The 15,160-nt window shown below is 67.5% G+C and overlaps 1 protein-coding gene across 7 annotated transcripts; it reads right to left on the reverse strand.

The window, feature by feature from the left end:
* Window positions 1–203: 203 nt before the first annotated feature.
* On the reverse strand, window positions 204–13,475 carry FAM83H (family with sequence similarity 83 member H). Of its 7 annotated transcripts, XR_007148469.1 has the most exons (6): window positions 13,332–13,475; window positions 5,982–6,443; window positions 4,983–5,147; window positions 4,784–4,908; window positions 1,750–4,576; window positions 204–1,248 (listed from the first exon to the last, which is right to left on the reverse strand). XR_007148469.1 is itself a non-coding variant. In XM_047841764.1 (5 exons), the coding sequence occupies exons 1-5, from the start codon at window positions 13,386–13,388 to the stop codon at window positions 1,819–1,821; spliced, it is 3,567 nt and encodes a 1,188-aa protein (XP_047697720.1). In that variant the 5' UTR covers window positions 13,389–13,474; the 3' UTR covers window positions 204–1,818. The 7 variants fall into 7 exon arrangements, 6 of the variants coding, with proteins under 6 accessions (XP_047697720.1, XP_047697722.1, XP_047697724.1 ...); XM_047841764.1 differs by having other exon boundaries at window positions 204–4,576; window positions 13,332–13,474; XM_047841766.1 differs by lacking the exon at window positions 13,332–13,475 and adding an exon at window positions 9,679–9,830 and having other exon boundaries at window positions 204–4,576.
* Between the last annotated feature and the right edge of the window lie 1,685 nt (window positions 13,476–15,160).

The raw sequence follows: 15,160 nt of genomic DNA on the forward strand, positions 1-15,160 counted from the left end.
ATCACGGTCACGGTCACGGGAGAGGGCTGAGGTGGAAGGAGTCTTTCTTTGAGGTTAGGGGATGTGGGAGAGGTGTTTGCGGTACAGGCGGGCAGGTGGGGGTCTTCCGTGGTCCCCACAGGGATGGGCGGTGGAGTCCAGAGGGACATCTGAGAAGTTCACGGGACTAAAGTTTGCAACGTACAACTGGGCGATCATAGGTATTTAGGAATGTGTTGGAAAATCTTGTGTTTTATTGTTAACACCGAAATGTGCAGGGTCACATTTGAGATGTTATTCGGCACGACGCAGAGGACACACACAGGAGGCTGCCAGGGCTCCCCCTTGGCAACAGGCCGGCACCAGGAGGGTGCAAGCGGACTTATCAGCAAGTGCGGCCAGGCCAAGGGCACTGCAGCGCATCTGGCTCCTGGGGGACCTTTTCCGCCTGGCCCAAAGTCCCTGCTGTCACCTCACCTGGCTTGTGGCTTTGGTAACCAGACTGAGCAGCTGAGGAGCAACTGTCCCCCCAGCCTCCCTCTCCTGCCACGTGGAGTCACAGTACTGCCTTTGCTCAGTGACCTCGTGTGTCCAGTCCTTCCCTGGTCCGAGTGACTGCCGTTTCTTATACTTAAACCCCCAAAACTGTTGCACAAACACTGCACAATGTTAAAACTTACAGCAGGGGTCTTCCTCAGCATTTGGTGCCAAAATGTGTCATTCCAAACGAAAGTCACTCTCCACAGGTGAAAAAGACACAAGAAAGGTCGGCAGGGAAACTCCGATCTCGTGGGTTGGTGACAAAGAAGAAAGGAGCCAGAACGGGGCGGACTTGGGGTCGGCTGGGACCTGAACCAGAACCCTCACCCGTGAGTACTGGCCTGGCACTCCACATCCAGCCCTTCTCGGGCTGGCCTCATCCACCCGAAGGGTTTTGTGCTGCAAAACTCAGAGCTCTTACCCCTCACCAGGTGCTGGCTGGAGCACGGCCAGGATGTGGCCAGGCCTGCCTCAGTTCTCCTGGCAGGGCAGTCTCTAGGGTCCTCTGTGCCCCCATCTGCCAGTGGCCCAGCAGACAGGACAGCGCCTCCTGAGGGACCGCCTTTGGGTCTGGCTCCACCCCCATCACGCGTCACCCACAAGCAGCTCTGTCCCCACAGGGAGAGGATGGGCGGCTACGAAAGGTACCAGGAGGCAGAGAGGGAGGCAGTGAGGAGAGCAAGCAGGGCACGAAGTGAGACCTGAGCCACCTGTCTTGGTGAGGGGGGGGGGGGGGGACACACCGGGCTCTGGGGAGGGGGGAGGCCGAGGGAGAGGGGCTGGGGCTGCCGGGAGCCGGGGGGAAAGAAGGACCGCCAAGCAGCAGCAGAGCGGGGAGGCAGTGAGCAGAGGGGAACCCTGAGACACGGAAGCCCTGAGACGTGAGGCCCCCAAAGAATGGGGGGCTGAGGTGCATAGATGGCCCCCCAGGAAGATGGGGGCCGAGGCAGAAAGAGGCGGGCCCCCCAAAAGGTGGGGGCCTAAGGCACAAAGAGATGAAGCCCTGAGGCGAATGAAGGTCTACAGGGGACCTGAAGCTCAACCAGGTGGTGGAGGCAGAGGAATCTGAAGGGGGAGGCTCAGGGCACAGGGGTGGGCATGGAGCCGGAGGCGCAGGGCAGTGAGGGGCTGGAGCCCCAGAGGGGAGAGGCCAGAGGCAAAAGGCAGGCCTGCCGCTGGGTGAGTTTGGGCGGCCCTGCCCCCCCCCCCCCCCCCCCCCCCCCGGGAGAGCAGGTGCTCTGCCTGGTGGGTGGCAGTGACGCAGGCACCTGGACCTGGGCTGCTGCTGGGCCAGGAGACTCACTTCTTGCTTTTGAAGGTGCCCAGGATCTTGGGCATGAACTTGCCCACCTTGCTGTCCCTGGTGTCCTCCTCTGCAGGGGCCTCCCCTGTTGCCCCCGTGCCCCCAGCCTCTTCCTTTTTGCAGAAGACCTCGAATCGGCTGTAGACGCGTTTCTCTTTGCGCATGCTCTCCATGCGACGCAGCAGCCGGTCGCGCTCCTCCGCGCTGGCGGGCATCGTGCGGCTCAGCCTGCCCTGTGTCCCCGGGCTGTCCGAGCGGAAGATGGCAGAACATTTGTCCTTGTCGGACATGTCCGGGGCCAGACCGCCGGCAGCTGGTGAGCGGCCTAGTTCGGGACTGCTGTGAGCCAGGCCCGGGGCCGGGGCCCCGCGGTGCTTCTGGCCCTGGGCGCTGATCTGCTCCAGAATGGCTTTCGTGTCATCCCGCAGGTTGCTGCTGTACAAGGCATTGGCCGTGGCGGAGGTCATGCGCGCCCGCGGGCTCCGCTCGTCACCGGCGGCAGCCTCAGCGCTATCACCCCTGCCCAGCGACGGCCGCCGGGGGCTCTCTGGCTGCCCGTTCTCCTGTGGCGCTGGGAAGCCGCCCTCATCCTCCGTGCGCCGCTCACCCTTGGGGCTCAGCAGCTGGCGGAGGCGCAGGGAGCCCTTGCGCAGGACTTCCATGGGGCCGCCGGCCGGCTCCTCCGCGGTCCCCGTCTTGGGAGACTCCCCGGAGAAGGTAAGGGTGAGGCTGCCTCTGCGCTCCGGCACGGGGGGCACGGGGGGCACGGGGCTGCCCCTGCGCTCGGGCAAGGGGGGCACGGGGCTGCCCCTGCGCTCTGGCACAGGAGGCACGGGGCTGCCCCTGCGCTCGGGATAGGCCGAGGTGGGGCTCCCTTTCGGCTCAGGGTAGGCAGAGGTGGGGCTCCCTTTTGGCTCAGCGTGGGGCGCCTGGCGGGCGCCTCCCTCCAGCGGGGGGCTGTCCCGCCCTTGTGGGGAGGAGGAACGGCCCTGGGCAGAAAGGTAGCGAGAGGGCAGCCGGTCGGTGCCGCTCCGGCCCAGCGTGTCTAGCAGCTGGGTGGCAGTGAGCGTGGCCGCTCCGGGCTGCCTCTCGGCCTCCTGATGCAGCCGCTGTGCGAAGGAGTCGCGCAGGTCCAGCAGGCAGCTCTCCAGGCTGCGGCGCTCGCTTCCTGCGCCGCCCGGCGCCACCACCTCCTCCCGCCACGCCTGGGACACGACAGCCTTGCTGTGGCTGGCGACTGTGACCGGAGCCCCCGCCCCTCCGGCATCACGCGCCGGGCCCTTGTATTTCTCCAGGAGCTCGGCCACCTTGGCGGAGGTGGCGGAGCGCACGGCCTCGCCGCCGGGACCCAGCGTCTCGCTGACCGTCTGCTCCTTGTGCAGCAGCTGCACCTTCTCCGCGGTGGCCGTCGTGGCCCCACCCGCGCCCTCGGCCTGCGAAGCGCTGAAGATCAGCGAGGAGCGCAGGCGCGAGCTGCGCTGCACCAGCGGGTTCAGGCGCGAGCGGAAGGAGTCCTGCTTGGCCAGGCCCGCCTCCTCCGGGCCCTCGCGCTCCAGGCCGTCGCCACCGCCCTTGGCCGGGAAGAGTGCGGGCCCGCGGGAGGCCGAGGGGAGCAGGTCCCCGGGGGCCACTCGTCCCCCGGGCACCAGAACATCGTCTTCGTAGGCCTCGGCCTCCATGGGTACCGGCAGGCCCTCGTCGGCCGCGTCCTCGCCATGGCAGCCGCTCAGGTAGGAGGCCAAGCGCCAGTGCCGCAGCCCGGCCCGCCCCTCAGGGCCGCCCCTGCGCTCGGGCTCCGCGTCGGGCGCGGCCTCCGGGCCCAGCCTCGCCACCGCCTGGCACGGGAAGCGCTGGCCAAGGTTGGGGCGCGGGGCCCCGCCGGGTTCCAGGCCGCGGGGCCCGGGGCCCAAGGCGGGGTCCGAGCCGTGGCGCACCTCGCGCGACGCGCTGGACGGCACGTAGTCCAGCCGCTGGTGTCCGTCCGGGCCGAGCTCGGGGAAGCGTGGCCCGCCCCCCAGCGCGAGGTCGTCGTGGTCGCCGAAGCCAGGGCGGCCGGCGCGCAGCTTCTCGAACAGGCCCTGAGGGCGCGCCGGCGCCAGCTGCGGGTCCCACTGGTAATGCTGCTGGTAGAGCTGGTCGCGGTGGAAGTGACTGGTCTGGAAGCGGAAGTCGTCACCGTGGCTGAGGAACGTCTGCCGCGACACCTGCCGCGCGGCCGCGAAGTTCTCCACCGCGCCCGCGCCGTCGGCGGCCGCGTAGCTGTGCCGCTTGAAGGCGTCCATCTCCAGATGCCGGGCCTGGAAGAAGCCGCGCGGGCCCGCGAGCTCCCCGCCCGGTCCCGCCTCGGCGTCCAGCCGCCGCGACAGCGGCCGCAGCCCCGCGTGCGGCTCCAGGGCTCCCGCGGGCATCCGCGTGGGCTCCTCCCGGCGGAAGGCCGACAAGAAGTGGCGGTCGGGGTCGAGGAAGGAGGGGAAGCCCAGGCCCTCTTCCCGGGGCGGCGGGAACAGGAGGTGCGCTCGCTTAGAGAAGGAGAAAGGGGTCGGCGCCCCGGTCACCTGGCCGCCCATAAGGGGCCCAGCCCCCGCGTACGGAGCCAGGGCGTAAGCGTCCATGCGGGCCAGCGCCCCGGCCGAGGGCACCAGCGGCTCGGACTGCGCGAAAAGGATGCGGAACTCCTCATCGAAGCTGGAGACCAGCTCGCCTTGGAACACGTGCGCCAGGCTTCGGTGGATCTTCTCGAAGGACCACATAAAGCTGCGGGCGGGGCGGGGCGGGGCGGGGCGGGTCAGGGGCGGGGCCAAGCAGCCGCGAGGGCCGCAGAGCCCCCACCTGCGGCCCGCCCCGGAAGCGTGAAGCCTACCAGAACCCCGGGGCGGAGGCGCGTCAGGGGCTGTGGGACCGGGGCTTCTGCAGGGGAGGCCCTTAGGTGGGGAGGTGCTGGGGCCGCGGGGCCGGGCGCACCTGTAGCTCCCACTCATGACCACGGCGCAGTCCACCAGCAGGAACTTCTCCTTCACGTGGCCCTTGAAGGACTTCCCAGTGCGGCAGTAGTAGGTGGGGCCCGCCACAGTGCGCACACGCAAGAACTGGGGAGCGAGAGGCGTCAGGTCTGTGCGCGGGAGTCTCCCACCTCCCTCCCCGCCCCCTCTCTGTCACTCACATCCACGTGGTGCAGGTTGACACGGCACTTGTCGGCCATGTCTAGGAAGTGCTGCGCGTTCATCTCATCCAGGAGGATGTAGACCGGGACGCGGCGTGCCGCTGCCTCCAGCACTTCCCCAAGCAGGTCCACGTCGGTGAACATGTCCATCACCACGGCCACCACCTGCAGGGGTCGAGTTAGGGACAGAGGACAGACCCCTCTGCTGTCCCCACCATTCTCTGGCCATACCTGCATGGCCCGCACGGGGGCCTCTGGATCTCCCACAAACACTGCAAATTGTCCTCTAGCCCGTCCCAGAGGAGAGCAGGGACCCTGTCGGGGAACAGGGCTCGGGAGGAAAAGGCCTATCATGGGGGGCTGTGGGGCTGCTGGCGGGTGGGTGGCCCATGATGGCCGGACAGGGCCTTCTAGGCAGGCACAGAGGGCCCACCTCCTTCTGGGAAGGGGCAAAGGCAAACGAAAGCCCTGTGACAGCCCCCGCCACCCCACCCCATAGATGGCGGAGCCCAGGCTCTAGTGCTGCCCGGGGTGCAGAGGGCAGTTGGGGTCTTTAGCTGCAGGACCCGTGGCCCCCACCTCCAAGATTTACCAGGCTTCCTTTGCTGTTTGCCACCTGTTTGGTGGGGGTAAGAAGCCCTCAGCTGGGTCAAAGTTAAAACTAGAGAGACTTTTCTGAACCATAAATCCAACCAGGAGACGTGCGCAGCCATCCCAGAGCCCCTGAGTTTCTGGACACTGGCCAGGACCACCGGCAAGCAAGCGTGTGCAGCATGCAGCCTGCAATAACCAGACCCTTGGTGACCCCAAAAGTTGTCAGCCGGGGAGCCCTCGCTGGTGCTTGAAGGCTGGAAAGGCGCGGCCAGCCACCCTGGCCTCACCCTTGCCCCCGAAGCTGGGCACGCTCATATTTCTTCCACCTGCACACTCCTCCTCATGCTTCAGGGTCCAGCTCGGGCTGCCCTTCCCCCACGGTCCACCCAGCCCATGACAGCGCACCTGCTGGGCTGAACGGATCATCCTTCGAGCCTCATCCTTGATGCTGGGGCTGTCAGGCGGTGGTGGCTGCACCAGGGTGGTAACCTCAGTGCCCTGGAAGCCGAAGGTCAGGGGCCAGCCTAGGTCGAGTTCGGGCACTGCCTGGTCTGAGTTCATGGGCCAGTAGGTGCCTGAGGAGCCATCCATGTCCACATTGGGAGGACTGCCTTCAGGGGGCTCTCGAGCAACATGCTGTGGGGGCCGCAGGTGACGGCTCACATGCTCCAGCTCCTCAGGGCACAGGAAGGCAGGTGCCCCCTCGGACGCCAAGAAGCGGCTGTAGGCCTCTGGCCCGCCCTCAGCCAGGGCGTCCACCGCCAGGCGGTAGTACTCTTTGTAGTGAGGCGGCAGGTACCCAGGTGCCAGCGGGTTGTCCCCCTGCGAGGAGCTCTGGGAGCGACGGGCCATGTCGGGGCCAGCGGCCTGGGAGGGGCGGGGAGACACGTTACTGGGGCAGGGGCTCCGTGCCCACCCCCCCCCCCAGCAGACACACCCTCTGTAGAAAAGGGCTGGTGGAGTGCAGGCCATACCTGCAGGCCTTCCAGACACGCCTGGACCCAGACTGCCCCCCAGCTGGGGCAGGCCAGCGGAGCGCCCAGGCACAGGCCCGCCCCCGGCCCTGTCTCATGTTGTTCCGTGCTGGCTGGGCCCTTGCTCCGGCCAGGACCTCAGGAGTGCTTGCAGCCTGGTTTCCCCGCAGGGGTTCCGGCTGCACGCAGACCCCGCTCAGGGTTATTTTAGGAACTCTGTGACCCAGGCACCTCTTTGTGGGCCCTTCCTCCATAGAAGAAAATCAGTATTTTATGATTATTGTTATAAGGAAAACACGATCCAGACCGGATTCTTTATTATAGTCACTTTTTCCTTCTGCCTTTGGCATTAACGTATTTTCGTGGGCCTCTGGCATTGTGTGTACCGACCAGTCGGGCGGCCCCCCGCCTGTGTCTGTCCGCAGTGCAGGGGGCTGAGAGGGGACCCAGGGCCACTCACTGCCTCTCTGGCTCATTATCTCCCCTGGAAAATGCAGCTGTCAGGGTCGACCTGATACCACACCTGGCCCAACACGAGCTCAGCACACAAACTCGTCACTACTTTTGTCCCAGGACTCGGCGTGAAGCTCAAGAACTTCCTATGGGGGAACCCCATCCTATGGGTCACCGTGAGCCCCACAGCCCATTCACGGACTTCACAGCCCTTGCAACTCTGACCCCTGCCCACCGGGACCACTTGCTTCCCTCTGGCCCACCCCTCCACTGTTTTTAGCCACTATTTATTTCCAGATAAAATCTCCCGAGCGCCCCCCCTCCCACCCCCAGCAGATGTGGGCAGCGGTGGTCTTCCCAAGTCCCCGGTCATGCCCTGCTTCTCGCTGTGTTCCAGGTGAAATCAGAGCCCTTTGCTGTGGCCGTCAGGCTCATCCTGGGCTCCAAATGTGCCTCCCCGTCCTCACCACTTGCCCCAACCTCACAATGACACCCAAGCCAGGCGTGGCCCGCTCCAGTCCACCTGTTCCCCGAGGGCCCGTGGGGACCTAGGCTGGAGGAGCTACCATTAGCTCCGGAAGGCCACGTGAGGGCCGCTTTTGGATCCACAATCGCCAGAACTGCCCGGATGCCCTGGAAGGAGAGCCCCACGCACTGCCCACCCCACCGAGGCTGCAACTTGGGGCTGGGACTGAGCTGGATTTCAGATCCCGCCCGGCTCACGGGTTCCTGGATGCCGGTCCTGCAAGACTCCCCGGTGTGCCCTGCTCAGCAGGAGCGGCGGGTGACGCAGACTGGATGGGGTCACTGGCAGCCAGGGAACATTGGGACCAAGACTGTTGTGTGCGGTGACCTGAGGAAACTTTCCTGTCCACCTTCGGTGACAGGCTGAGCATGATGTGAAGGTTAGGTAGGGGGGCCTCTCCACCTTCTGGGGTGGGGGACAAGCTAACCCGAAGGTGGGAGGGGGGTACTTCTCTGTGCCATCCCGTCCACATCCAGCAGATGCTACCTGGTGTATTAAGGAAAAGTTCTTTGGACACTCCCTCATGGGGGCACCACCCTCTGGTGTGGTTACATACAGGATCCCCATGCTCTCCTCATAGCAGGACCACGTTAAAGAACAAGGTGCAGGCCTGTCTGTAGTGGGGCCTCCCACTGTGCCTGACCCCGGGGCTGGGCAGGGGGGGGGGTGGGGGGTGGGGGGTGGGGGGGGTGGGGTGGGGTGGTGGTGGTGCGTGTCTCACACAGTATCTGACAGAGGGTGGTTCTGGGCAGACACTGTGGACCTGGCTGTATGGGGTCAGTGTTGGGCCAGGCAGGGCTTGGGGGCACTTTCCTGCTCACTACATTTGAGAGGGAGCACTTCCCAAGGTGGGGAACCACAGAAGGGACCCCGCCCCCTGCACTTTACTCGGAAGGGGATTCAACACAACCTGTCCAGGCTGCCTGCAATGGGGGGGGGGGGGGGGGGGAATCCCATGATGAACAAGGAGCCAGCTCATCCGCCAGGGCCCACCAGGAAGGGGGTGCCCATCCTGAGTGACCACACCGGTGACCCTGCATGGCCTCACGCCATAATACATCCATAATCCAATGACCTTAGTCCTTTCACTTTGCACACCCCTGAACTGTGGACCGGGCAGAGGCCGCTCTCCAGGCCCCTCTGGGGAACCCGACGTCCTCCGCAGGCCTGCCCTAAGGGAGGGAGGGGCACTATCCCACCCAAGCCCATGACTCAGCAGGGATCTGCACCTCCGCTGCTGACCTCTGACCTCTGACACAAGGCCGACAAATCCTCCAGGGCCCTCAGGGCTCTAGGAGCTTTCAGAGCAGTGGGTCCTTCCACCTGGGCACGAGGTGGGTTTTCTAAGTGACGGGAAGGAGGGAAGGCTCTGGGGCTAATGCACACGAGGTGACCCCGGGCTCCGTGCGGACGTGTGCGGGAGGGTCACCGCAGGAAGCATGTGGAAGCGTTAGGCATATGGAGGCGGGGGCGCGGGAGGGGGGCGGGGGTCGGCCCGATGGGACTCACGGACTGGAAGTTGGCGAGTCGTAGTTTTCGGGGTGTGCCCCGCAGGACCGAAAGGGATTACTGCACCCAAGGAGTCAGCGACCGCCCAGGCCTGGCGTCCCCTCCACCCGCCCCAGTTCGGGACTCCGGGCGCGAGGGGACGCGGGCCTCCCGCTCTCCCTGCGCTCCACGCAGGAAACCAGACCGCCTGGGCCACCCCAGCCGTCCCCAGGCCCAGGCGCCCCCAGGGAAGGGGTCAGGCCGGGCCCGGCACTCTCCCCAGGCTCCAGCTAGGCCGCGAGGGAGGGAGCGAGCGCGGATGGCCTCGGCAACCCCCCACCCCCACCCGGCCCCTTCCCACTCGGCCCCTGCCGGGCCGGCGTCGTGCGAGAGCGCGCCCGTCCACCCCGGCACACGCGGCCTCGGCGCCCTCCGCTCCCCGCCCGGGCCCACCTGGCCGGGCCCCCGCGCTCCCGCGGCCCCGCTGCCGGCCTCGCGGCCCCGGCCCAGGTGCGGGTGGGAGCGCCGCCCAGGTGAGGCCGCGCCGAGGGGCGCCGAGCGCGCCGACCCCGCCCCGCGGGCCCGGCGGCGGCCTCCCCCTCCCCCCCCCACTCCCCTCCGGCGCGCCCCGCCCCGCTCGAGCCGGGGGAGGGGGCCCTACCTGGCCAGGTGCGCGGGGTCTCGGGACAAGGGCAGCAGGAGCCGACCGCCGCCCAGCGGCCTCGCGGTCCGGTCGGTCCGGCAGCCACTCCCTGTCACGGCCCGCCCGCCGCGCGGCCTGATTCACGCGCCCGCCCCCGCCCCGCCCGCCGCTCCCGCCGCCGGCCTGCCCGGGCAGCACCTGGGGGCGGGGCGGCCCCACCCGCGGCGCGCCCGCATTCCGCCGCCCGCCGCCGCCGCCCGCGCGCCCCCGGCCCCCGGCCCCCGCCGCGCCCCCCGGCCCCGCGCCCCCGGCCGCCCCGCCCCCCGCGGCCCGCCGCCCCCGGGGCCCATCCGCCCGCCCCAGCTCCGGGTCCCTACGCCTGACCCCTGACCCTCGCCCCGGAAGTCGAGGTGACTCGGAAGTTCCGGCTCGGTCGCTAGGAAACGGGTCGGCCCGACGTGCGGGGCGGGGCTTCTCGCCCGGGCCTGCGAGTTGGGGGGAGGCAGGTGAGGCAGGTGAGGTCGCGGGGGCGGTGTCGAGCCCGGGGCGGGCCCGGGCCCGGGGACCCTGCGAGCGCCGGGGGTCCCCCGCCACGCTCGAGCGCCCGCTAACCTGATACCCTCACGGAGGACCCACCGCCGCCGCCCCGCACACAACACTCCCAAGTACCTGGGCCCCCACTGGCACGCAGGGACGCTGCGGTCATAGACACCCCCGCCACCACCACACACACACGTACACCGACCCTCTCCCCACACCTATAGACCCTCCCAGGCCAATGCCCCCTCTGTAGGTTGGACCCCCCAAGAACAGAGGGACCCGCACAGGGACCCTGCGGGCACAGGGGCCTCTGCACACACCCACCTCCACAGGCACATGGGGTCCACACACGCTTACCTCCCTCTGCACCCATGGGGACCCACCACGGGGACCCCTGCACGCTTAGGGGACCCTACGTGCACACCACCTCCACATGCCTGTTACCCAGGCACACACCAACGTCCACCCACACACGTAAGAGACGCTCGTGCACTTGGGAAGCCCTCACACACCGGCCCCACACGCAGACAGGGGACCCCGCCTCGGCTGATCCCCCACGCACACAATTCCACAAGCATCAGGACCCTCCCCCACAGACCCGCGCCGCTGTTCAGGACCCCACGTGAACACCGGGAGTCCTCCGCCCAGCAGGCACCTGCTAGTACTACTCCACACGGACAGGGGCCCCTGGATGCACGCACTGACACCCTCAAAGCAGCCCTCGGTCCCCCCCCCCCCCAAACACTGCAGATCTTTGCCCCAGTCCCCCATCAGACTCCACTGAAGTCCCCTCACCCCCTTAGGCCCTGCCCTGTGGTCAGCCATGTGTCCGAGACAGGTCCCCTGTCCAACTGTCCAAGGCTTCCCCCTTCCCCCCCCTTCCCCTCCCTCTTCCTGCCGGTCTCTGCTCACCTTCCTCCGTGTCCCTCTTGCCACATGACCCCGTTTTCTGGGTCAGTTTCACTAATTCCTTCCCCAAACACTGTGAGACACCAGCAGCGCAAGTGGCACGCACACGGGCCCGGGGTCACACCAGGGCCCATGCAATGCTACAGTGAGTCACCTGTCCATGGGGGGAGGCAAGGGGACCCGACCCACCCTGGGCCAAGGAGACCTCCCGGGAGGAAATAAACTCTGGGGTCAGCCGCCTGGACTAGGGAGAAAGGCAGTGCTTCCAGGCCCTGACAGGAACACCTGCCAGGGCGGAAACAAGAGCGGGTTGGGGTCACAGAAGTGTCAGTGTTGTGGGGGGGCTGGGGGCAGTGGGGGGAGCACGGAGGCTTTAGTGGAGCAGGACTGAGCTGTGCGTTAGGAGGAAGCTTGTCCAGCTGGCCGCCCAGTGGTTTGGAGCAGGGACGTAGGTTCTGGACACCCAGGCTGGGGGTGCCGGTCAGGGCCTGGGAACCAAGGATGGATGAGCCAGGGGGTGGAGACAGCAGGTGAACAAGGGCAAGGGGGTGAGCTGTGGCTGGATGTTCTTGTCGCGCACTTCCCCCTGAGCTGCTGGGCGCACACAAGCCAGTGGCCAGGGGCAGGCAGGTGGGCCAGGAAGCCAGAGGGAAGCTGTGTTCGGGGCGGGGCGGGGGGGGGGGTCCACACAGGCCCAAGTCCGTGCGCGAAGCTGGTCCTTGCTGCCGCTGCCACTCTAAGCACACACTCCTTGACCTTTCCTCCCCGCCCCCCGCCCCAGGAGAATGAGCAGCAAGAAGGGGGGAGCCAAAGCTGCACCGTCAGGGAAGCGGCAGACATCCGTCCCTGGAGCCAGGCCGGGAGCCCCGAGAGCCATTGCCGGTACGTGAGTCTGATCTCCGGGCACCCCCACTCAGACACCGGCTTGTGAGACCCTCTGCGCAGCCACCGGGGATGGTCTGAGAAGACCCTTCCCCCTGAGAGTGGCTTTCAGGGGACCTCTGAGATGGGCTTGGGTATGACAGACTGAGGGTTCAGGGCTCACCAGTCCGTTCCAGGCCCTGACCCTGAGACTTGCACCCCCGGGCTGGGACTGGGGAGCAGTGCGTGGAGGAGCACAGCTTGAGACCGCTCGGTGACAATTCGCGCTGGGGATCCTCAGGCTAAGTGTGTGATCCGCTCTGACCCTCTGTTCCACCTGGGCCATCGGCTGCTTTTCCCTGCCTGCTGCTGCTCTCTCGGGCCACCCTCTCCATAGCCACTTCCAGGCTGAATGGTGACCGCTTGCCCTTGGCTCAGCCCTGCCAGGGGCCGGGAGGGGCACCTCCCCCCAGCCCTCGTCCTTCCCTTCTCTGAGTCCCACGTCTTCTCTGTCGTCTTCTCTGTCGTCTTCTCTGTCGTGGCGTTCGTCTGAGTTGTCTACTTAGCCGCCGGCTTTCCCGGCGGCGGTTCTGGGTCCCTCCAGCTCCCAGCCTGCACCAGGGGTCTGTGGTGGATAATGGAGCACCCACCCTGTTCCCCAGATGCGGCCCCTCTGCTTGGAGGGGGGCGGTCCAAGTCCCTGGACCCCAGAGGGCTCACAGAGCGCATGACCTGCCGGGACGGTTGGGACGGTGGTGACTACTCTTCATGTCAAGCCGGGGTCAGACCCTAGTTTCCCAAAATAGCCCCAGCGGCGTCTGAGGAAGCAGCCTTTCTGGAATGAGGATGACAGGCTGAGGGCCGCACGCTGCCTCTGTGATCTCAAGCCCTGGGAGCACACAACTTCAGTAAACAGCGGAGGCAGGGCCAGCAGGCCTGGAGGCCGCGTTGGGGGCGTGGGGGCAGGCATGTCCTCGCTTCCGCTGCCTGCTGACTGTCCACCCGGGTCCCTGCTGCAGGTGACCCTGTGTACCCCGACACTGCCCCAGACGGCTCCTGCAGCCACCTGTCCTGGCCCAGCTGGCCAGGACACCCGGGTCCTCTGTGGGAACACCTCTGCCTCAATTTCCCTGAACAAATGTCCCGGGACGGCTTGCCGTCGCACGGTCTTTGTAGCGCCCTGTGCCGTGGGCACCAGCCTCGACTTGCAAATACGAAAACGGGCCCACGGTTAGCCCGCAGCCACCCCGGCCGCAGCACACACAACAGCAGGCGGCCGGCCCTCGGCGGGTACCTGTGAGCTGCCTGCACGGTCACCACACCCCCACGCGTCGTCCGGAGCCCCCCCTCCACCCCCTTACCTGGCCTTGGGTCTGCAGCACCTCAAGGCCCTCGCTCCGGAGTTGCTCCAGGGCCATGGCCAGCTCCAGCCCCTCCACGCGAACCCAGGCCTGCTGCTCCTGCAGCTGCTCCCTCCACAGCTGCTCCTCCTGCCACAGCTGCTCCCTCCACAGCTGCTCCTCCTGCCACAGCTGCTCCCTCCACAGCTGCTCCTCCTGCCACAGCTGCAGCTGCAGCTGCACCTGCCGCCGCCGGTCCTCCAGCAGCAGCTGCTCCTGGGCCAGGCACAGCTGGACCTCGTGGAGCCTCAGCAGCTCGGGACCCAGGCCCGGGGCCAGGCCCCCCGCTCCACAGCCTTCCATGTCCGCAGGGGGGACTAACACCAGCTCGGACCCCAGAGCGGTGGCCTGCACTGGCCGCTCGGCTACTTGTGGCCGCTCTGGCTCGGCCACCCTGGGGTGTCCCTGGGCAGCTGGCTTGTTGCTGGTCACGTGCCCTGCAGGGGCCACCCCCACCTCATCCCGAGGGCCCCCTGCGGCAGGGGGCGGGGGCTTGGCCTCAGGGCCCTGCTGACCCGAGGCCTGCTGTGCCTTGCCCGCCCTCCTGGCTCGGGCTCTTCGAGCCCGACTTCGTCTCCCCGACATGGCCCGCGATCCGGCGCCTTTTACCCGGTGTCTGCTGCCCCGGGGCCCTAGCTCATTGCCGGCCAGCCTTGATCAGGCGGGCTCAGGGGCCATCCCCGGGAGGCCACAGTGGGTCCTCCGCTCCTGCCCTGCCCCTTGGCTGGTGTCTGTGATGCGGCGGCTCCGGGCCCTGGCTCTGCCTGTGGGGCTCACGGGCCCCGCTCGTTGGGCTGGGCCACGCTGGGGAGTTTATAGGGACTCCGGCGGCGTGGTGGCTCACCCAGGCGCGAGGGCTGACTAACGTGCTGACACAGGGCGCAGGACTTTACAGGCCACAGGCCTCGTTGGCCAGACTGGGAGGGAGACTGAGAAACTGGCGGAGGTGACTCGGCAACCAGATCGCAGGCTGTGTGTAGCGAGTCTGGTCCTGCCCTGGGCGGGCAACAGTGCCTCCGCCCCCCACCGCCCACCCCTGCCCCCGCCCCACCCCTGGTCCAGCTCAGGGCCGGCCGGCCGGGCCAGGCCGGGAGCTGCATCCCAGCCTGACCACAGAGAGTCCCAACCCAACTGGCATGGGAGGCTCCAGATCACACTGAGCACCCTGGCAACCCCCTCCACCCCCCAGCCGGCCAGAGGGTCCCCACAGGGGCCCACGCTTGCCTGGGGTGCTCTGTGGAGGTGACAGAGCTGTTCGCCCAGAGTGGTGGCCTCTTGAGGGGGGGGGGGGTGCTGGCACTCAGTGGGGGCTGACTGGAGAGGTGGGGCCTTGAAAGGCATTTTGTGGACTGACATGAGGTAGTAAGCAACAGTCCATCCTGCCCTGGGGTGGGGCCGTGGCTCTGGAAGCCTTGCGCTTGGGGGTCCAGCTGCCCTGCCCACAGAAGCAAAGGCCTTTGGATCCCCAGGGACGGACCTTGGCTGGTGGGGGGGGGGGGGGTGCACAGGGCCGGACGAGTGCTGGCGTCCCCCGGGGCTTCCTGTTGGGAGGAGGCCCCAGACGGCCTCCTCCCCAGCCCTCCTCCCCAGCGTTTCCCCAGCCTGGGGCCGCTGACTCACACCCACGCCCAGGGCCCCATCCCAGCCGGCTCTGCCACACTGGCTTGACCGGTTTGCCTCGCCCAGCCCTGCTGGGAGCACCCTCTTCGTCCTCCCGCTCGGCCCTCGCCCCTGAAGCTTCGTGGGAGCACAGGCGGACACACAGGGAGTAGGGCCTGCGCGACCGACGC

Source organism: Prionailurus viverrinus, chromosome F2 (assembly GCF_022837055.1).
Source record: "Prionailurus viverrinus isolate Anna chromosome F2, UM_Priviv_1.0, whole genome shotgun sequence".
NCBI lineage: Eukaryota > Metazoa > Chordata > Mammalia > Carnivora > Felidae > Prionailurus > Prionailurus viverrinus.

Bases quoted from the DNA above. Each gene is read 5' to 3' on its own strand.
- FAM83H (XM_047841765.1), bottom strand. From the start codon at position 6,804: ATGGAGGAAGGGCCCACAAAGAGGTGCCTGGGTCACAGAGTTCCTAAA. The intron at 6,469-6,550 runs GTATGGCCTGCA...CCCCTGCCCCAG, and splicing joins CGTGTCTGGAAGGCCTGCAG to TAACGTGTCTCCCCGCCCCT. The intron at 5,148-5,981 runs GTGCGCTGTCAT...CGACCCCTGCAG, and splicing joins TGATCCGTTCAGCCCAGCAG to GTGGTGGCCGTGGTGATGGA.